This window comes from Xiphophorus maculatus, chromosome 12 (genome assembly GCF_002775205.1).
Source record: "Xiphophorus maculatus strain JP 163 A chromosome 12, X_maculatus-5.0-male, whole genome shotgun sequence".
Taxonomy (NCBI): domain Eukaryota; kingdom Metazoa; phylum Chordata; class Actinopteri; order Cyprinodontiformes; family Poeciliidae; genus Xiphophorus; species Xiphophorus maculatus.
In genome coordinates this window covers 2,799,542-2,822,192 of record NC_036454.1, presented here as the reverse complement: position 1 = coordinate 2,822,192, position 22,651 = coordinate 2,799,542, and the positions used below count along the sequence as shown (strand labels likewise).

Below are 22,651 nucleotides of genomic sequence, written 5' to 3'. Positions count from 1 at the left end.
TCATACAGAACAAAAATGTGAATTTTTGGTTTTGTGCACAAACAGCAAAAACAGATGCAGAGTCTGGAAAGTGCAACAGCAGCAAGTAATGTTTATTTTCTACAAACGCTCCTCTTCAGTCTTCCAGTTTGTTTAATAAGGAAAATAATCTTTAAGCAGCTGAAAGCATCAGATTAATAAGTTATTTGTGCTGCAGTGAAGTCGAGATGTTTGTGTGGAGCAGCAGTGTTGGTGCCGGCCTCCCCTGACAGCTGGGTGTGTGAACCAGCGGCTGTGGTGTTTGTGGGCTTTAAGAGGCCGGCGCGGCGCGGTGAGGACGGACGGACGGACGGACGTCGTCCCGCTCTCAGGCTGTGTGCAGTAAAAGCCTGGAACAGAAATGCTCTCAGCGCGCTTCACTGGAGATGAGCTCAAGTATCTTTTAAAAGAAGCTGCTCTGTTTTTTCTAAAAGTGGGGTCAGAGCGTCAGAGAGGGTCGGAACATAAACTGCAGATCTTTGTGTTTCATTATTAATGCTGGTTCTGTTCTGAGCTCCGGAGCAGAGAGGAGGGGAACCAGAAACCGGCTGGAGCAGGAATGAGGCGGAGATGCTAACTGAGGCCTGGATGTGTCCAGACCAGAGAGTCCGGAAGATCCGGTTCTACTGGGACAAAAACTGCAACATTTGTTCCATGTGGTTCTCTTCCTCTCTGCTCTGAGTCAAACCAGCCTGTTCCCCTCCTGGCCTGTGGGGGCGCTGCACCAAGAACCACTGAAGCACAACTTCCTTCTTCACCAAATGGAAACGAAGATGGAGACGTCAGATTTATTGGTTGGAGGATTTTAGTCTTTGTCTGAAGACCAGGAGCCATTTCTCCTGCTAGCGCTAGGCTAGCACGTTTGATTTGATTGTATTTACCCAGAATGCCCTGCGCTTTAGTCCTTTTCCTCCTGTTGGAGCGGTCTCCAAAAAAGAAAAAAAAAGACTTATTTTGGAAAAAGGAAAAAATAGAAAAAAAAGATAAAAAATTGAAAAGGGTAAAAAAAAAAGGGAAAGACAAAAATAATTATTGCATTTGAATATTATAAAATCAAGATTATAAAATGGCTGAATTCATTAATGTCTTATTTTGGTTCCTCCAACGTTTCCTGCCGTCGGCGCTGAGTTCCCAGCGGTCTCTGCTCCGCTTGGCGTTCACATCTGCATTCAAACAGAACCAGATTTCACTTCAACCAAACCGACGGCTGAACAATTAGCTAAACATTTGGGCGCCACGCTAAAGAGGGCGCCAAAGTTAAAGCAAAATGATCTTTTCTACTTTGCATGTTGTGAACATAGCAGCTGTGATCAGTAACTGATGTTGGATCTGGATACAGAACCACCTGCAAACCTCAAACTCCTGATTTTATTTAGGTAAAACATAAATGTGCTATTGTTTAGTTAATGAGTTTATTTTATCAGCAGTGAATGGAAATCCTTATTTAGGTGTAATTCATTTTTAAGACAACAAGACAAACATTTTGTTTTCTTATTTCCATGAAATCCAACGACGATTCCTTTAGTTTTATTATCCTGCACATCAACACAACGTAGGACGGATCTGTTTATTATTTTTCTATTAAGTTATTAATAAATGGATGCAAAAGTTGCTTGAAATTTTTTTACAGGATTTGAACTTTTTGAAAGTAAAACTTCCTCTGTAGACGTTTTAAGAAGATTTTTGTAGAGAAAAGTTTTTAGGTTTTATCTCAACTGTAAATATTTTTGTACAGTTTTGGTTTAATTACAGCTCAGAGTTTGTTGTTCTTTCATCAAATGAATCTTTAGAGTCTGTACACTGCAGCGATTATATGTCAATAATCAATTAATCACAATCAATCCGATTAATCGTTTCCTACATTTTATTCATAAATCATCTAGAAACAGAGACATTGTTCAAAGTTTTCCCTTCCAGCTTTGTCTTTATTAACAGTAATATTTGTTATATAAACCCATAGATGAGGGTCAGAGTCTCTGATTAACATCAGGAGAAGTGGTTAAATCGTTTGGACAGGTTCTCTGCTCCTGCTGGCCTCTGGATAATCGGCCTGATTGTTTCTGATGCTCCGTCCGTTTCAGCCGATCCTCCACTGACTGACAAACTGAAAGCATCAAGTCTCCAAACAAACCTCCAAAAACAAAACTTCACAGTTTTTCCAGCACACATCATGAAAAACGAGTGAAAATGACGTGTTTAGTGCAGCTGTTTCTGTAACATCCATCAAATGGAGAATTTAACTGAACCAGACTGAAAACATGAGTAAGATTTCAAATGGAACCAACTCAGCCTGACGGCCCAAAAACAGAAAACCTTAATGGGGTTTGAGTTTTCTTTGAAAATCAAATTAAACGCCTTCATCCAAACAAATCAAAGACAGTGGAGCAGCAGATCTGGTTCTGATCCGGTCCTTCCTCTGTTTGGTCTGAAGCGGCGGTTCTGTTTCTGCTGCCATGACGCAGAGCGACGACGGCTGACATCACGCGGCGAAACCTGAGGAAAACCTCAGGCGTCTGATGAACTCTGAGGTTAGGAGGGAAAGCAGAGGGGAAGGTCAGAGAGCGTCCCGCCTGCAGCGCCTGCAGCTCAGCCTGACCGCAGAGGGAAACTCTGGAGGCAGAATGACAGAAAAACAACAAACTGAGGAGGAACGCCGCTCTGATGGACAGACGTCTGCAGAAACTGTGGCTCCTTCCACAGGGTCAGATCGCCGCGCTACGACGGCGTACAGGGCCAAGACAGACAGAAAAAAAAGAATAAAGTTCTGTGAAAAATATCTGAAATTTTGAGATTAATCTAAAAAATGTTCTAAAGTTTGAAAAGCTACAAAATGCCATAAAAAGGGGAAAAAATAAGATTAATCTCAGAAATGTTACAGAAAAACCTTGAAACCGTACGAGTTTCAGAAGTTGAATATTTTAGATTTTTGGAAATTTGTGGGTTTCAAAGATTCAAAATTTTCAATTTGGGAGACTCAAACAGTTTTTCCATGAAAATGATAAACTTTTCAAACTCTTAAGTTTCAAAAGTACATTTTTTTGACTTTTGTTCTCAAAAAATTACTTGTATTCTTGTAGTTATGACTTTTTTGTAGTTATTCTGGTAATTATGAGCTAAAAACTGAAGAATTGGATAAATTTTCACAGCTCCAGTGTTTTTGTGGTAAATAATCTAGATTAATTGTTCTTTCCTGTGATGGTTTCATCTGTTAAATAATCTGGAAAGTGAGTTTTAAAGTCTTCAGGATTTCTGGTCCGCTGGGAGCAGCTGAAGTGTTGAATGTCAGCATCAGAAACAGGAAGGAGGGAAAATAACCTCTAACTTCTCATCTCCATTAATATTACAAACTCTTGTCTGCACAATACAGGAGAATCTCAGCCTGTTAAATAATTCACACTATAAAATCCTCCCTTCCTTTTCCTATGAAAGTCGTCGTTTCTCGGAGCGAGGCTGAAGGTCTCTTCACCGGTTCAGGGAAAACGTTTCCAAACCATCCAGAGGTTCTGGAAATCCACATTTCTTCTGGGTCATCACTTTAAAACAACTTAACTTAGGAGTAAAAATTATTATTATTGTTAGAATAAGGATGATTCACTTTGGTCCTGGTGGCAGATTTAGACTGTGATGCATCTCGTCTCTCCCTTTGTGTCAGAAACCCTAAAATAATATTTTACAGCATCAAATATTCACTCTGGAAATGTAAAAACATGAATCTGATTCCTTTAAACTTTTAGCAGCACATTGAGGGCAAGTGAGTTTTTGTGTTTAGTTTATGTTGACTGACTCACCACTTTCACTCACTTTCTTCTCCTACTCTCTAATTTGCATTATTTGATATTTTTTCAACTGTTAACTTTGTTTCTCAGTTTTTCTCTCCACAGAAGCTACAGCTGGTCTGATTGGCTGCGTCTCCGTTGACCATATAACTGCAGTTTGACATTCAGAAATAAATCCTCTTAATGAAAACATGACAATTCAAAAAATCTCTTTTTTTTCAATCTAAAAAAAACACTTTGAAGCTTTTTTTGTATCACGAATCACACGATCAACAACTGGACGTTTCCACTGCCGTAAACCACGAAGAAGACAACAGGAAATCCCTGAACGATGATGGAGCGGCATATTTCTTAACAACCTGCTGCTAAGTGTGATTTTAATTGCCTTTCTTACTTAATTGAACCAGTGCAACTGCAAAGCTTCGTTTTTCGGACATTAGTGGAACGTTTTGCGTTGTGTAGTGAAAATGCAGTTTGTGATTTTTTCCTGGAGGAGGAAAGTCAGGATGGTAGAAAAACTTCTCTACAGCTCACCGCTCCAGATGTGAGATCTTCAGGAACTCTTTGAAATGTCAGGACATTTTCAGTAAAGCTCTACTGGTCAGCACTGAGTCACGATGTCAGATAAACCAACACAGAAACGATTCAACAGGCACTGAATCTAAACCCTGAGGGATTCCCCATTAAAATGTGTCAAACTACGGCAACATTACGCTAATGTAGAAAAAAACTATTTCATAATTGTGTATTTTCCATTAAATTATGAATTTTCAGCGTGAAATTCACTTGGATTATTTTACTTAATTTTTTTCCTTTATTTATTTGCAGATCAGCTTCAGAGTCACGTTCTTCCTTAAACCAACCAAATCTAACAGTTTCACTACAATCAGCATCAGTTCCGGAAACAAGAGAAGAAAAATCAAAGTTTAAAATCTCAGTTCCGGACGGAAAATTTCCTCTGATGCCTCTTTAGATTTCTGGGCTTTAAAGGACGTTTCGACGTGATGCTGCGGGATCATTTCCTCTGTTTGTTGTGACGCACTGTCTCATCCACGCAGCATCACGGGCAGGATGAGACCGGATCCTCTGCGCGCAGCGCGCAGTCAGTGACCAGTGATCTGATCTGCAGTCAGCCGCGCTCTGCCTGTTTCCATGAAGATCTGGACATTTTAACTGACGGGACTTTTCGTTGCTGCTTTAAATCGGAAAACCACAGAAAGTCCGTTCATCTCTGAAGAACGGTTCTGTTCTGCCACATCCACGGTGACTCCTGGTTGTGCGTGTTTCTGCCTCTGGTTCTCTCAGATCCCGGCCTGTGGATAAATCGGTTGGTTCCAGTTCGGAGTCTGGCGCTCGGTTCCACCTCTTCCCGCCTCCCGCTGCGCCCTGAAGCGGGGGAGACATGAGACCACCCAAACACTGAGTGACGGGTAAGACCCAGAGTGTTTATGGGATGAATCTGTGGCTGCAGTGAGGTGGGAAGTCTCTGCAGGAGTCGCTAGTTTCATGCGTAAAAAGCGCTGCAAATGCGTAAAATGGAATAGAAATAAGGAGGATGAATCTTTCTGGATCGTAACTATTCGAGGTCAATTATTTGATACTATACGCTTATATAGTATCAGATAAAAAAAAATAACTTAATTCGGTTTTTATTTCCTTAAAAGCTTCCTGTCGCCTTAAATCTGAAGTTTCTGGAGTCTCAGCCTTGGTTGATAAAATTATGATTAAAAAGAGAAATCCTTATTTATACACTGTAAACATTTAATATTTCCAAACAGCTTCATCTTTCATTAGCTGAAGCGGAGCTGGAAGACGTTTCACTGGGTGAGTCTGAGCTGAGCTGCTGATTCATTTCACTTTCAGAAAATCTGAACTGATTTCTGCTGCTGAAGCTTCATCAGTTCCTTCAGTTTTCATGGTTAGAATCTGTCCAGATGAAGCTGCTTTGCAGGGAAACATGTTCATTTAGTTTTTATTTTAGTTTTTTAATTTATTTGCTCAAAAGAAACTTCCTCAGAATTCATATTTGAGTGGTTTTAAATCAAAATGCCTTTAAAGATGAACTCTGACTCATCTCTGGATGCAGGACTTCATGTTGGTCTCTGTTGTTTTGGTTCCTTTGTTTTCCAAATGTTTTCTCCTCACTGGCTCAACACCTGCTGCCAGGGTTTTATAAGCTCTGCACTGGTGGCAGCAGCATCCTGGCATCCTGCAGCCGAGTCTCTCATCTCATCTCTCTTTATAATCCAGTCTGCAGATTAGATTAAGAATAATTTCAGATTGATTATTTCACAGATTCACCTGAACTGAAGATTTAACTCAGGAATAATTGTTCTTCTTTTTAAAAGAATCATTTTAAGATGATAAAACTCTTTGCAATAAACAATAATCTAAATATTCAGAGCTGAACAAAAACTATAAAATGCCAAATAATTTCAACAGAATAACCGTGTTTCTGTAACAAACACATTTCCACTGAGGCGTTTAACAATCACTGATCCACCTGGACTAAAACGTTTCTGTCCAGATCATTAAAATGTATTTTAAACTCTTTTAAACCCAGATTTACATTTCAAGCCTCATCACACCCAGAGGCTCAGATCAAATAAGACATCCACAGTCATTTGTTTCCTGCATTTCTGGTTTAATTTTAGAAACACTGAAGGAACGTTGAATAAATGTAACTGTTCAGGCAGCAGAGGAGCGTGAGTCAGAGGCCTGCAGCGGCGGAACGGGAAACGGCTGCTGATGCCTTTTCTGTGTTTTAATTCACTAATTCCCACTTAATTCAGGTTTGGAAGTTGACAGGAAATAAATAAATGGTCTGTTATGTAACTTAAACTGCTCAACCTTTTGGACTGTGTGGTTTACTTCTTTTATTTTGAAATTCGTTCCCTTGTTCTTCAGATAAACCAGTCAGTTTTTTTGTTTCTGGTTTGTTGTTATTTCCTCTGGTTGTCTTTGTCTTATTAATTTTATTCCTTCAGTTCAGGAAAAGTGAAACTCTCTATTAACCCTTTACGGACCAGTGAAGCTAATTAGCTTTGCACCGTTTTCACTGTGAATGCAGCCAAACAGAAGCATGAATACTACAAATGTTGGTCCATACATACATATTTAATACTAATGTTATTATTAAAAGAGCTTTGACTCCAGTCTAGAGGTTGAAGTGTGAACTACACGCGGTTCAGTGTGAGAGGCTGACCGCATTGAATTTGGCTGAAAAACTCAGTAAATAATAATAATTTACAGTTTAATCTCTAATAACTCATAACTGAATATCTAAAACATCATGAAAAAGTTAGATTTTGGTCAAAACAGTGGAACCTGCGATGTAATCAGTCATCAGCATAAGGACTGACAGTAACAGTAGCGTCTCCTGATGTATAAATTAAAAAGTTTAGGGCCTGAACTTTGAGGAACTCCACATCTAATTTGGTTTAGTTCAGATTTTCATGTTTTCTTCCCAATAAATGCACAGATGGTTGGAAAATATTCATTTTTTCAATCAGAACTGTTCAGAATAAACACAGAATCAGTGTGGGGTTTTTACTTGCTTGTTTCTCCTTCTTGTCATGATTTCAACACATTAACCTTCCCTCTCATAATCCTTCATCTCCTCTTTCTGCCATGTTCCCATTTGTCCTCCCCTCCATCTGCTGGTTTCTCCTGTTTGACCTTGTTATCCGTCCCGTCGCCTCTTTGTTTGGCCGCCTGCAGCTGGTTGATGGGGAGGATTTCGGATGTCAGCCGGGACAGTGGTCATCGCAGGAGGAATTCTGGCTACAGTCATTTTACTGACCATCGTCGCTGTGTTGTGTTTATGTAGGCTGCAGGTTCGTCACCTTAAAACTTTTCTTTTACAACACAGATTGTGTACGATCTAAAATTAAAATGTTAATGTACGTTTAGTCCGTGTGGACTTTTACTAGAGTACATTTTATCTACTTACTTGTACTTTTACTTAAGTAAAGTATTAAGTAAAGTATTTTCTCCACCACTGGAAACTGCCAAACAGCTTGTTGACAAAGAGATTGTGTTTATTGGTTTTTATGTAGACTACTGTCACCTGCAGGTGGGAGTTAGCATCATTTAAGCCCATGTTAATGTTTGGGGAAATTTTGTAATAAACTCACTATTATGCATTAGAGTGAAAAATGCTGGGTGTGTTGAGTTTGTGTGATCGCGAAATCCCAAGAAACTGGAGGGATTAATATAATTTGGTGTCTGGAGTCTAGAGAGCCAAATAAAATCTGTTACACCAGATTCTGTGACAACAGTATATGTGACAGTAGGAGGCGCTGCTGTAAAAAGCCTAACAAAAGCTAACATTTGAACAGTAATATTATGAATATTTTGGAAATATAGACAGTCACAGAACTTGATAGCTCGTGTCAGATTTTGTCACCACACTGTAAGTTACAGAAAAAGACTAAACTTTACGCAACAGCGCCTCCTACCGTCACAACATAAGGTCATCACTTGAGTGTGACACCTCAAAGGAACAGAAGATGTTTTGTTACTAATTGTTTAATTGCTGTGCAGTATTACTGCTGCAAGCCGGAGGAGTCTGAGAAGGACGACGAGGAACCGGAACTGTCCACCATGTCGCCCTCTCGGCCCCTGGCTCTGTGCGCTCCGCCCACGCCTCCCACGCCGGAGCACTACAGCGACGAGCTGGAGTCGTACCCGCCCACCTTCCTCACCGAGGCCAACGGGCCCTGCAGCTACTCCCCGCCGCCGCCGGCGCCGCCGCGCCGGGGCCAGCGGGTCCACGCCTTCTGCCCGTCCTGCGCCCGCTGCTCGCTGCCCTTCTACCTGCAGCATCCAGAGCGGCTGTGCAACGGCGGCCGCAGGATCAGCTACCGGACTGTGCAACAGCAGGACCTGGAGCTGCCCGCCGACCTGGACAGCTTCTACCAGAAACTGATCCGCTCCTACACCATGAAGGAGGTGGTGAACCACAGCGTCAGCACCGACGTGTAGCTGCCGCCAGGATCTGGGCCGATGGAGAAAAGGAGCAAAGTTCTGCCAAAATACGCAGAAGTCTTGAGAGTAATCTAATATTTTTGAGAAAAAAAACAACAACGCAATTCCTGAGTTTGAAAAACCAAGAATTTGCTAGAAAAAACTCACAAATTCTCAGATTGATCTAAAAAATGTTCTAAAAATCACAATTATTTCTGAATAAAATATTTTCTAGAACATTTTCTAGAAAAACTAAATTTCTGAGAAAAATCAGTGGAAATTTTTATATTAATTTCAGAAATATTCTAGATAAACAAATAATTTCTGAATTTGAAAAGTTGTAAATTTGCTTGAAAAAAAAGTTCAGTTTGACAATTCAAAAATTTGCAGGCAAAAAACTCAAACATTTTCACATTAATATCAGAAATTTCTAAGAAAAAACAAGGATATGTTCATTTGTAAAAAAAATCTCTGAAATGTTTGAGAAAAAGACGTTTCTGAGTTTCAAACATCAAAAATGATTCCTTCTTTCCACCTGCAGTGGCTCTGATACGCCGTGGAAAACTGTCTGCAGCTGAAAACTGTTTCTGAACAGATTCTTTCTATCAGCATCAAAACGATCATTTATAACCAATATATCTGAATCTGTGGTAGCTAGACCACCAAATGAGAGACTTACTGATGTTTCTTTATGGATTTAAATAAAAACATACGAGTAGATTTAAAGCTGCAGTGTGTAACTTTAGAAAAATCACCATATGAGACAGGTAATCTGTGAAAGAAATCGATCTCCTCCACCTTCTGTCTGCAGAAATGCAACAAAAACAACCAATCAGAGCCAGGAGGAGGGTCTTAGCGCTGGCAATCATCCACATGTATGTGCTGCTCAATGTGCTAACGGCAGAGAAGCAACTCACTGTTCATCTATGGCTATGCTAACTAGCCTTAGCATTCATGACAGGCTATAGAGAAGGAGCTGTAGCAGCAGAGAGAAAGCGGAGGACGTGAGCGCTGCATACAGGAGGATGATTGACAGCGCCAAGAACAGTGTATTTATGCAGATGGCAGTAGGACGACAGGGAGAAAGCAAAGGAGCTCTTTAGATTATCTGTCTTATTCTATCACAACATAATGATAGTTTTAACATATATGTAAAAATCTACCTTTTAAAAAAATAAGTTACATATTTTAACAGATTTTATTCAAGGAAACAAAATAATTCTGATAATGTTTCAAATAAATTGGTAAATAGATTCAATTTTCAGATAAAAAAAACTTATTATAATGTAAGTTTAGCTTCTTTGTGTTATTCCTGTAAGTGATGGAGATCCACTGTTTAAATATTAATATTAGCACACATTTCACTTTGTGTTTGTTTTCACTTAAACTCATAAAAATAAAAAATGTTGATTCATGTTCCTCAGCAAACTGCCTTTAAATGTTTAGAGAGCGTATGCTGAACCAGCTTTAGTTCCAGGAACAGAAAACATTTATTAATATATTAAATATTACTGTAAATGAAACTGTTTTTCAGAGACAGGATCCTTATGAGGGACTGACATGTATAATAGCAAACCATAAACTTTACACACAAAAACAGTTACAAATAAAGTGAAACTTTTGTAGAAATTGTCTGTTATGAGAATTTTGTTATGAGAATAAAGTCCAAAAAATACCAGAATGAAGTATTGCAATTTAATTCTTGTAATTTTATTATTTTATTCACATCATTTTATTTTTTGTCTTAATTTAATATGGCCTCTAAACTCCGTCATAAGTTTGAAAGTCAAGCTGGGAGTTTTTGATCTTTGTTCAAACTTTAAAATCGAAAATTAAAAGTTGATTTCAGTAAAGTAGTTTGAGTCAGAGAGACAACAGAGACACAGCTCCAGATTTGATAAAATATATAAAAATGACCCATAATCTCACATCTGGACGTGTTGTTTATAAATTGAGAAAATAACAAAAAAGAAAACATTTTCATTTGAGCTGTTATTTAATGGAAATTAAAGTACCTTCATGTTTTCAGCTAATATTAACAGTACACAATGTTCATACTTCAGTTTTGTACAAAGAGGTATCAGTTATATAAAAACACACAGTACCAACAGTTTAAAATACACATCTGAGTACATTTCAGCCATACTTCAAGTGTCAGGAATCTGTCTGTCTGCGCTCCGGAGAACCAGACCAGAACTGGCATCAGTTGACCCGACTGAGAACCGTCAGCTGGCGTCGGGACCGTCACGATAAATGAAAATGTGCTACGACTAATAAATACGCTCCCGCACGGTGCAGGCGGGTCCAACGGGAATGTTTCTGACATGGTGCTGCAGCGAGCCGGACACCAAAACCACATTAAATATCAACACTGTCTGTAATAAAGTCATGCAGGATATTCAGCTGGGAAATAATTTAGGATTTTTGCTGCAGCGAAGAACATGACACAAGGTGTAAAATCATCTTCATCTTCGGCTCGACAGCAGAACTGATAACTGATAAATAATCAATAACAACTGATACTAAAGGACTTACAGTCTGTGTAGCAAAAAAGGAAACAAAATCATGTAATAAAGTTCTGCTTTTTAAAAACGTTTCCTCATTATTCACAGTAGCTGCTTTAAAAACAAAAGGCCTCGATTGGACTGTCCCGGATATTATCCGGACAAAAATATCTCAAGAATCTGGAAAAGAATCCAAACAGTGCTGAAGTGAGCATGCCAAGCCAGTAGGGGGCGATGAGTTTCAATTTAAGGATGAAAACAAGAGGATGAAACATGATCACTACTATTGAGTTCTGTTTGTAAAGTTAACCAGTCAGTTTTTCAAAGTCATATTTAAACTTTTAGTCACTTATTTCTAAATGTCACAGTTTCAAACTAAGTATTTAGTTAGCAAGCTAATTATTTAGCTTAGAGTCAAATATTTATCTTGGCAAATAAATATTTGGCTCCAAACTAAGTATTTAGCTAGCAAGCTAAATGTTTAGCCTCAAACTAAATATTTAGGAAACAACCTAAGTAGTTTGCTAAATTAAATATTTAGATAGTAAGCTAGATAGTTAGTGTGAAGCTAACTAAATCTTCTGCTAAAAAAAAGCTACATATTTAACTAGATTCAATATTTAATTAGTAAGGTAAATATTTGGCTCCAAACTCATTATGTAGCTAAAAACCTGAATATTTAGCATCAACCTAAATATTTAGCTAGTGAGTTAAGTATTTAACTAGCAAGCTAAGTATTTAGTGTGGAGCTAACTAAATATTTGGTTACAAAAATTCATATTTAGCTTCAAATTAAGTATTTAGCTACAAGCTAAATATATCTAAATATTTAGTTTGGATTTAAGTATTTAGCTTGCTAGCTGACTATGTAGCTTGAATCTGTGACATTTATGAATTAATAAAATAACCTGATGAAAATATGTTTGTTTTCTATTATTACAGGCTAAATAACCCAAATTATTTCTGTTCATTTTTGACTGTAACTTTACAAACGACCCTCCAAATTCTACATCTTTAAATTTATAACAATCTAAGCTAATCACTGATGATTTTAACTAAAAAGCTGGACAGGTCAATAGAAACTTGACCAGACGAGGGAAACGGCGTTTGTGTGTTTTTATGAAGAGAGCTGAAGCGACGCTGCAGTTGCGGCGTCCCGGTCCGTCATGGCCGAACGGCTCGGCAGGAGTGGCAGCAGGCCTTGCTGTAGTACCAGTGGCTGCACAGGTTGACCTTCAGAGCCAGCAGGCAGTTGGTGGAGGGTCGGTCCTGACAGCTCTCATCTGGAAAACAATCAGGAAAAACAGCAGCCAATGAAGCTACTCAAAGCACAGAGGCTGGAGAAACATCCTGGAAAATTAGAGAAAAAAAGAATTTAACAAACACATAAAGCAGCTCAATGTATTTAATTATCTAGATGTATTTTATGCTTTTCTTCTCTCTTTCTGTAATGTATGTTGACCACTGTTTGCTTTGTCAGCTTCAGTTGTTTTTAAAGTAAAGTAAAATAAATGAACTTTAACTTGACATTACCTTTTGTCAGTACCGGATTGCCTGCATGTTTTGACAAGCGTTAATTTTTAATTACATAGATTTTAACGTGTTATAAAATGTTAACACAATTAGTCAGGTTTATTGCTGTATTTGCGTGATTCTGACGCACAAGCGACCAAACAATAACAATGGATGATGACAATTTCTGCTTCATAATTGATCTGATTGGACACTTTAAAAGACGATTGTTGTGTTGAAGTTGTGCTGAAAGGATCTGGCATGTCAGTGAATAATAAAGGATTTATCCCATTATTGAACTGGTTGTTCAATCAAAATTCAATTTACCATAGTTTTAAATTAATATTGTGTTACTTATTTTTATATTTTAATCTCATTCTAAAGAGGAGAGTCAGTGCTTTTTTAATTGGTTTTCAATATTTTTCAGCGCCATTTTGAATCCTGTTATATTTATGTTTATTGTGTATTGATGGGAAGACATGTTGGGCGAGGCGGACATGTTGGGCGAGGCGGACATGTTGGGCGAGGCGGACATGTTGGGCGAGGCGGACATGTTGGGCGAGGCGGACATGTTGGAGGTGGCGGACATGTTGGGCGAGGCGGACATGTCGGAGTGGCTTTGTGTTCCACACCTTCTCCTACCTGGAGGCTCGGTGGGGCAGGCCTGCAGCGTGCATGTCTGCTTGGCCACCGGCTTGGTGAGCGGGTCGCAGCCCCGGACCAACTCCCTGCCCTGGTAGCACTTCACGTCCCGCATCCTCACGCCAACGCCGCATGTCTTCGTGCACTGAGGACATACAGAGACAGAAAGATGGCCGCCACCGCTGGATGACAAGTCCTGGACTCTAACTGGAGGAGACGGTCGACAATCAACTCCATTCTCTGACCTATGAACCTTAAAACTGCACCTGAATGTCTAGTAATGGATGGCAACTGACTGGCATCCAACCAACCAACCATCAACCAACCAACCAAACCAACCAAACCAACCAAACCAACCAACCAACCATCAACCAACCAACCATCCAACCATCAACCAAACCAACCAACAATCCATGAATCATCTTTTTCTAAAAGTTCTTTGATTGATGGAGGAGTACAAACAAAATGTTATGACAGAAACTGAACAATTGAAAATAGAAAGACAATAATAAAACTAAATGTGATTTAACGCTGAAGCATAAATTAAGCTAATAAAACAAACAAAAAGGCGCCGCATATAATAAAGTCAGAGTGACGTACCTCGGACCAGGGTGTGGTGTACCATTTGAAGCACGGCCTCTCGAAACACGTGGCTTCATCCTCTGGCTTCTCGCCGCCTCCACACGCCTCTTCATCAAACATCTGGAACTTTCCTCCGCTGACGCCGGCGCAGAGGACGATCCGCCGCTTCACCCCGCGGCCGCAGGTCGTGTTGCACTGCAGACAGAAACGCAGAGTTTACCGGCTCCAGAAACTCGCTCAGCAGATTTATTGCTGGAGATAAACCAGGTGAAGGTTCGCCGTGCCGACGCTGGACTCACCCGCTCCCAGTCCTGGCTCAGCCAGTGAGGAGCGCAGTCCCTCTCTCCACAGGGGTGGATGGCCAGAGGCTTGTTCTCCGGGGAACACTGGTGTTCAGGAACCACGCGGCCCTCAGGGGTCTTACAGTAAACATGTCGGACCATCCGGCCGTGGCCACACGACCCGGAGCACTGCAACCACCGACCGAGACACAAAGACACAAATCAGACACCGTTAGGCCTGTAACGATTACGATAATTATGTCCCAGTAATTATTATGATTAACAATAATACTGTTAATGGCAGTATACAATAATATTATAAGTTCATCCTCTGAAAAACCAATAAACTTTAATTTAATAAAGAACACTTTACTCTGGAACTGGCAGGTATTTTAAATATCCAAAATAAAACACGACAACCAAAAACAATAAATAAAATAAACATACAGGAAACCAAAACCATGTAGAAAATGGATAATGATGTCTGTTAAAAATATTAAAATCATCAGGATGGAAACTCCTTTTCATTTTTCATGCAATAATTTAATGAATTGTTTATTTATTTATTGAACAGGATTACACATCATGTTCCATAAAGAAACGTAAACATGGTCAAAAATATTAAAATGATTTGCAGACAAAGGATTTTATCTTTAACTTTCTATTTTCTTGCTGATGAGGGATTCCTGCTCGTTTCTGTAATTGTGAATTAAAAACCAAATCCCGGTGAAAACACTCACGGGGCCCCACTCCGACACGGTCCAGTGGCGCTCGCAGGGCGGCCCCGTGCAGTTCTTCACGTTTGGCGGCTGGGTCATGGGGTCACAGGGTCGGGTCTCATCCGAGCAGCGGACGTCTCGCGTCACCTGAGCTTTACGGCCGCATTTTGCCGGGCACTGCAGCAGAGACAGCCACTGTCATCCCAAATGTTACAACAGTTTAGAGATTATAAAACTCACTGAAAATAAAACATCTGCAGAGATTTAGATCCTGAGACAAGAAAACAAATAATTTCTCTCTAAGTTGCTACGTCTGTAAAGTTAAAATCAACAGCTATAATAAGGCTGGTATGATGTAAGTTAGCAGGTATATTAACGGGCCTGTCATGATAACACATTTTACTGAACGATAAATCGTCTCTGAAGTTACAAAACTAATAATACTATTGAGACTATTTTCATGTAATATAATGGTAATGGCTTATTAATGCAAGAAGACATTTCCAAAGTTCAACAAACTTTGAATTCTAATGAACATTTAACACTGGAAGACATTTTAAATCTCCCAAATAAATAGAAACAACAAATAAAATTCATCATAAAATCTCTGTAAACAAAAGTTGAGACCAAAACAGCAGACTGAAGAGTTTTAACATCCAGTTTTTTGTAGAAAGAGAGCAGAGAAAAAAAACATAAATAATGTCAACAGAAATTCTTGAGTTTGTTTAAATGTTTTATGCAATTAACTGATTTATTGCTTACTGCGACAGGCCTGTGTGTTACACATAGGGTAGCTTATAAATACTAAAAAATCTGGTGTCGACATTTTGGAAAGGGGGCCCCAAATGAAAACCTGCTCCGGGCCCCAAGAAGCCCTGGACCGGCCCTGACCTTCAACAGCTTAGAGGTTCCTGAAAACAAAATTCACTTGAAAATAAAACAAAAACGTGTCGAGATTTGGATCCAGAGTGGAAGGAGTTTGATGACGTGTGAATCCTGAGTGGAGCCTCACCTCCGTCCACTCCGCCACCTCCCACTGCGGGCCGCAGGTGGGGCTCTTGCAGGCGCGCCTCTCCAGGGGGCGCTCCAGGTCGGCCATGGTGCAGAGGTCGCTGTAGACGGAGCTGTCCAGGCCCGGGGACAGCATCTTCCAGCAGCGGACCTGCCGGAACTGGAAGCCCTCGCCGCAGGTCCGGGAGCACTCGCTCCAGCTGCTCGCCTCCCACCTGGAAAACCCACATCCACCTCAAACTGGGACGAACTGGAACGTGATGGGAGGAGACGTTTTAACCGACTCTACCTCGGCTGACACTCTCTGCCGATGCAGAAGTCGTGGACCGGTTCTGGCCTAGTCAGAGCGTCACAGTACATGTCGTGGACCTCCACGCCGTCGTAGCGAACACACGAGACGAAGGACTTGGACACGCCTGGACCCGGATGGACGAGATTAAAGTTACTCCTTCCTAAAGTTATTATTTAAATGTTCAACCTCTCCTCCAGGTCAGTATTCACTAAACTATCCTAATGTCTCGTTAAAATGAGATTCGCTCTAACGAGATTTAGTTTTATGTCTCATTATAACGACATATAGAATTTTGTCTTGTTATAACAATTATAAATTTCACATTAAAATGAAAAGGTTTTTATAACTTTTTGTTATAAAGAGAAAGTTCTAGTTATAATGAGATGCACAACAAAAGATGAGTCATTATGATTTTCCCTTTACTTTTATCTCTCGTCATAAAGGGAAACAACATCTTTTCTCAACGTATAAAACTTTATCTCTTTATGACAATCATAAATGTTTCATTGAAACAAGAACATTTTCCACTTTAGTAAGTTTTCCGTCTCATAAAGAGAAATTTAACTTGCTGCATACTTTTATAACAAGATGCAAAACCCAAAATAAAACATGTTTTACATCATCATGATTCTGGTTATAATGAGAAACTTTCTCGTTTTTACGAGATGAGTCTTATATCTCCAAAATGTGTTTTAATGAGATACATTATTATTATTATTATTTTTATTTTTTAATGAGATATAAAAATGCACTCCTCTGAACAATTTCTTAGAAATTCGCTCTAATTTTTTAATTTGAAAAATCTTGTAATTAGAAAAATAAATTCAGAGATGATACAATGACGGTTTGTAATATTTGCAGTAGTTGAATATTACCTAATAAAGAGAAATAATAGAGAGATAACTAAGATTATTTTAGTAAAACTGACATTTTGTGGTAAATTATATCCCTATATCCCTAAATTATATTTTTTAAGGTGAAATATTGAATAAATGATATAATGTTTTATTTAACTGGTACTGTAAATACCGACTGATTGACTTGTAAATGTTAATGTTACTGTGAAACATTCTAACCTTTAAAAATAACAGAAAGATAAAAACACTTTTAGCTGCGATTGCTGCCACCCTCCTCTGTGAAAACTAAAAGGAGCTTCATGTGAGAGTGAAGAAGTTCTGGTTCCAGACGCTCTGAACCTGTCGGGTCGCAGCGTTACCTATGGAGCAGGTCATGCTGCATGGCTCCTGGGAGGAAAGTTTCCAGCGGTACATGTCTGCAGCGCTCAGCTTCAGATTCTTCTGGAAGAACCTCTGATTCCCCCTGGTGAACACAGAGACGGTCAGCAGCGCTGCTCAGGAAACACCGGCAGAATTCACCAGAACTTTAATTCAGATGTGATTTCAGCTCACTGTGGACCAGAGCGACGCAGAAAACAGGAAGTATCTGCAGACAGAAACCTGCTACGGCAAGCCGTTGTAACATAAAATCTGTTTAATCTGTAATTACATCACAGATATCTAATATGGTAATATAAAATATTTGTGTTACATCCTGACTAGTAAGAATAAAAATTAAAGATGTTTTCTATTACATTTTGACGAGTCAAATTTCCTTTCCGGATGTCTGAAATGATGTCACCGGATTCGTCATTTGACGGGTCAGATATCCGTAAATAGAGCTCAAGATATCTGGAACATAATTATGACAAATCAAAGTAACATTTTTTGATCGCTGAATTAAGACTTGTGTGTAAGCGTCCATCTGCTGCCAGTCAGCTGTCCGAACTGTCGCCTGCAAAAAGTTTGAGTTTCATGAACAAAACTGGAAGAAAATGGAAAAATGAACATTTTTCTTCTCTTCTGACACACATTAAACTTAAAAAACAGCCTAGAGAAGCTGAAAGCTGTTCCCAAGCTGACAATAGAGCATCATTTAAAAATATTATTTTTATTTTTCATTGTTTTATTGAAATTTCAAAACGTCACAAGTATATAACATTTTGACTCAACAGAAAACAAATCCAAGATATCAGGAAGGTTTTTCTAACCAGTCATGACACTGAAATCATTTAATTTCATTCTTAATTATATTTTTTAAATCAATTATTTCAGAATTTATTTCCAGTTTTATTACTTAAAACTTGTAATTTATTTCTCTGCCAGGTGTTTTATTTAAACTTATTAACTCCTCGTCACATATTATTGGATAATTTGTGATTTTTCTGTGTTTTCTTTCCATTTTCTCTGTTTTTTCCCTCCTGGCTGCTGAACAGGTGAAACCAACGTAAATTATAGGATTATTGTTCGGTTCCGTTCGATCTCACCTGGTTCTGTTGGAGCGGCCGGCGCCGGTCTGGGCCGTGCGGTTCTGGTTGTCCCCGCTGTCGTTGCCTTTGTGGCCCAGAGCGAACTCCAGCGTGTCGTTCAGGTCCAGCGGGCCGGCCGGCCGCTCCGGGTCGCTCAGGCCCGCCTCGGGGGGGAACAGGGCGTCACCCTCCGTCAGCAGCTGGTTGGTGGAGATGTTGATCAGCAGCTCATCCGGACCCATCCGTCCGTCCAGCAGAACCCGCCAGATCAGGTTGGTGGAGTCCGGCCCAGTATCCAGGGCGGCATCATCGGGGGGAGGCTTGGCGGTGCCGTGAGTTTGGCTGCTGTTTCCTTGACCCGGATCAGAGATGATTAGCTTTGATCAGCGGCGCCACTGGCTCTAAAGGTCTCCTGTTCAGGTTAGGTCTCTACAAAACATGTTCACTTCATTTTTAAAAAATTCCTAGATAATGAGACTTTATTCTGCTCAGTTCTGCACTTTGAGCCGTTTTAGGATGTGTGTCACTTTAAATGCAAATAAGCGGCTGCTGGCCCCGCCCCCCGACTCGCACATGAAAATATCTGCGCAACTATACAACTGTACATGTTGGAAAAGCAGAAGTGGAGCCTCCTGCACAACCAACAAGAATGCAGCAAGTGGTTTCTGGATGGGAAGTCAACAATAAAACGCTCGTCTTTTCCAGCAGCCATTGTACAGTGAAAACTGAGCTAAAACCAGCTGGAGCTCAGCTTGCGTTGCTAGGTAACGGGCAGTGCCCGTTAATTGTGACTGAAGGTTTTAGAAATGCCTACTTACTTTTCTTAAGCGTTTGGGTTATTTTTAGAAGCAGTTGAGACACAAATGGAAACACAAAACATGCAAAATGTGAATCACATGCACAGGATGTGAGCGAAGGCAGCGGGCGAAGACAGAGTTCCTCAAACAGCAACAGAAACGGAAAAGTTACTTTTCCACTTTAAGATGTTCAGGGTAATAGAAACCGATTCCAGTACAAAATATGATCGTCAGCAATTAACTGTAATTGCTTTCAGTAAGCAATAATACAAACAAACGAGCCAAAACGAGGAACCTGGGTCGTCGTGGAAACGGAGTCAACATGCTGTCAGTCCTGCAGCCGGCGCAGCGAGCCGAGAGGCCGCAGCAAAGCCATTAGTGCTCATGCTTCTGATGCGGCCATTTTTAAAAGACAAAAACGCCACAAAATTCTGAATTTTTCATCATCTGCTGGTTTTCTTTATGTGTCTGTTCTCTGAATAATGCAGAGCCTGAAGGGCCATCTCTCTCACACACACGCAGAAAATGGAGCATGAAAGAATCAGTGAAACTGGACCCATCTGTTCCCGGCCAACAAAAAAAAAACTCAGATTTATATTTGACTTACAGTAGAGGGGATCTACTGTTTGACTCTGCATGGAGAATCACTGATATTAAACAATCTTTGTTTTCACATTTTTATAACTAATTATCTGAGCATTTTGATTTCTTTAAATAATTTTAAAAAAATATTTAAAATAGTACTATTTAACAAAATACTACAATAGAATATTACGGCCATACTAAGAAAAAGATTAATTAAATTATCACAATAAAATCATATTACGAGAATAAAATTGTACAACACTGAAATAATACAAACATTAAGTCGTAATATTCTGAAAATAAAGTCTAAATACTATGAGAATAAAGTCAAAGTAATGCAAGAATCCAGTAATAATATTATGACTTTAGTTATTTTTGAGAAAGGAGCAAAAATAGTTTTTTTTAGGTTTTTACATCAGAAATGAAGATAAACGAATCAAATATTTCACCTTTTTGTAAGGAAAACAGGTGAATGTGTCTGGTTTTGTCCTCACCTGTGAGTTTCGGCAGCCCGGCTTCGTCCTCATCGCAGTCGATGGCCGTCGTCTCCTCAAACACCTCGTTGGTCTCCTGGCCCTTCGGCCCGTCGGCCCCGCCCGCCTCCAGCGGGCCCCCGGGGACCTTCTGCTCGTAGACGCTGCCGTTGGGCGACGCGGGGCCGTCCTCCTCCACGGACACCTCGGTGGCGGACGTTTCCGACCCGGTGTAGACCGGCGGCGGCGGGACGGGGGGCAGGGAGTCCCGCAGGACCGTGTATTCGTAGGTGATGTAGGGCGTCCGGCCGTTCTGGTTCCACACCTGAACCAACAGAGACTTTTACAGATGATCCTGGACCCGGGTTGCCAGATCTGACTGACAGTTTCCACCCAAACACAAAGTAAAACCCGCCCAACTTAAAAAATAAAAAAGCACAAATCTCAACCTGTAATGAAAGTTTTTCTGGATGATAAATTGTCCCAGAAGTTATTGCAATAAACAATGAGATTGTTGTTTTAAAACCATTTACAAGTAATATAATGGTACATAAACTTTAAATTATATTGAACTTCTAACACTGGAGCTGGAAAACATTTTAAGTTTAAATAAATAAAAACAACAAATAAAATAAATTATAAAGTCTCTACATAAAATTATTCTTCACAAAAATGGGCAAGTTGAGGCCAAAACACCAAAGAGAAAAAACATAAATTATGCAAATGAAAATGATTACGTTTGTTTTAATTCATCGTGCAATTTATTTATTTATTGCTTATTTTATCAGGCAGAGTCACACTGTGATCTGGTTTTACAAACTAATGCAGAGTAGCTGCTTCTCCAAATTTGTTTATGTTAATGTCGACTAAAACATTTTTTTAACAGGAAGTAGTTGGAGGATGACGGTGCAGCATGTTTTTAAATCACTTATTATGTGAACAAACTTATTCATCTGTGATTTTAATATCATTTGTTATTCAATGGAAACGCCAACATGGTGTTTTTTCAACATTAGAAGAAAATCTAGAAAGATTTTCACGTTTGCAATGCAAACGCAGTTAATGATGATATCATGTATGACAGAATCTTAGATTTCAAAATAAATTAACTAATAAGGTAAATGCAGAAATGCAATCCCAGAATCTTTTAGAGCATTTTGTGTTTTTCTGCCACACAATGACAACTATTTGAATGCTTTTGAAACCTGCCAAATGTTGTGAAAAGCTGTTTTTTGTGTTAAAAAAAAGCCCAAATGGGTAAAAATCCGCCCAATCTGGCAACCCTGTCGGGGACGGTAACCGTTTCAGGAGAAATAAAAGGACTTTTTGATGCGTCTGTACCAGGATATTTATGGCCTGGTCGATGGGGCCTTTGGCGACGACGTACTCGATCCCAGTCTCGTAAACGTCCATGGGCCGCCGGTACTTAAAGATGGTTCCCGCGGCGTGGAAGTTCTGCGGACTGTCCAACTTGTAGGCGCCGTTAAAGAAGAAGTTTCCCGCCTGGTCGGTCACAGCTGGAACGCAAAACAATGGGAACTCAGCTGAGTTCACGTTTTACTTTTTATTCACTGTGTTCTGTTAAATAAAAGCCCAGCGAACGCACCGAGAACATCGGCTGATTTCTTCCTCTCGATGATCTGGATATCCCAGGATCCTTCAGGGATTTGGGTGATGAAAGAATAACCTGAACCAGACGGAATACAGACATGCTGAGCGTGTGGATGTTTGTATTTTGGTGTCTAGTCAAAGCCCGGCAGGCTCACCCAGCGTTGTGGCTCCACGCCGGAAGTTTCCGGTGACTCTGCTGCAGCTGCTGCCGTCTCCCTGGCAAACGCCGCACTTATCCAGCGTGTTGGAGGAAAACAGAACCCCGTCACATCCGATCGGCTGCAAACCAAAGCAGGAAGTAAAACATGAACTGTTTTAGTTGCTAAATTCATTAAATGTTTCGTCTCAGATTAGTTTTTATTAGTTACAGTAGTTGTTTTAGTTTTTTATACTTTGGTTAATTTTTAAATGCAGAATTCAAAAAGGTCAAAGTATTGAACTTTGGGTAATGAACACTGAACAGAAGATACTTTCTAAAATTCTCTAATAATGTATTTAATTATTATTGAACAACCAACTGACTCTGAAGTTTTCGCAAAACTTTTGCTGTCGCCATTTTACGGAATAGAATAAGT

General features: G+C 39.8%; 2 protein-coding genes across 2 annotated transcripts in view; one reads left to right on the top strand and one right to left on the bottom strand.

Annotated features, from left to right (window-relative positions):
* The first annotated feature begins 4,923 nt into the window (after window positions 1-4,923).
* Window positions 4,924-8,922, top strand: LOC102218053 (protein FAM163B-like). The gene is made up of 3 exons (XM_005812465.2): window positions 4,924-5,224; window positions 7,515-7,630; window positions 8,340-8,922. Exons 2-3 carry the CDS (start codon window positions 7,538-7,540, stop codon window positions 8,778-8,780), a joined length of 534 nt encoding a protein of 177 aa, XP_005812522.1. The 5' UTR covers window positions 4,924-5,224; window positions 7,515-7,537; the 3' UTR covers window positions 8,781-8,922.
* A 2,874-nt stretch (window positions 8,923-11,796) lies between these two features.
* adamtsl2 (ADAMTS like 2) overlaps window positions 11,797-22,651 on the bottom strand; it is a 29,647-nt gene continuing 18,792 nt past the window's right edge. The window contains exons 7-19 of the mRNA XM_023343328.1: window positions 22,232-22,355; window positions 22,072-22,152; window positions 21,807-21,982; window positions 20,487-20,790; window positions 18,629-18,962; window positions 17,522-17,625; window positions 16,303-16,429; window positions 16,015-16,228; window positions 15,024-15,179; window positions 14,302-14,472; window positions 14,021-14,197; window positions 13,421-13,565; window positions 11,797-12,549 (exon numbers count right to left, since the gene is read on the bottom strand). Coding sequence (XP_023199096.1) covers window positions 12,431-12,549; window positions 13,421-13,565; window positions 14,021-14,197; window positions 14,302-14,472; window positions 15,024-15,179; window positions 16,015-16,228; window positions 16,303-16,429; window positions 17,522-17,625; window positions 18,629-18,962; window positions 20,487-20,790; window positions 21,807-21,982; window positions 22,072-22,152; window positions 22,232-22,355 — 2,232 coding nt within the window. The 3' untranslated portion in view covers window positions 11,797-12,430. The remainder of the gene's footprint in view (window positions 12,550-13,420; window positions 13,566-14,020; window positions 14,198-14,301; window positions 14,473-15,023; window positions 15,180-16,014; window positions 16,229-16,302; window positions 16,430-17,521; window positions 17,626-18,628; window positions 18,963-20,486; window positions 20,791-21,806; window positions 21,983-22,071; window positions 22,153-22,231; window positions 22,356-22,651) is intronic.

Bases quoted from the DNA above. Each gene is read 5' to 3' on its own strand.
- LOC102218053 (XM_005812465.2), top strand. From the start codon at position 7,538: ATGTCAGCCGGGACAGTGGTCATCGCAGGAGGAATTCTGGCTACAGTC. The intron at 7,631-8,339 runs GTTCGTCACCTT...ATTGCTGTGCAG, and splicing joins TGTGTTTATGTAGGCTGCAG to TATTACTGCTGCAAGCCGGA.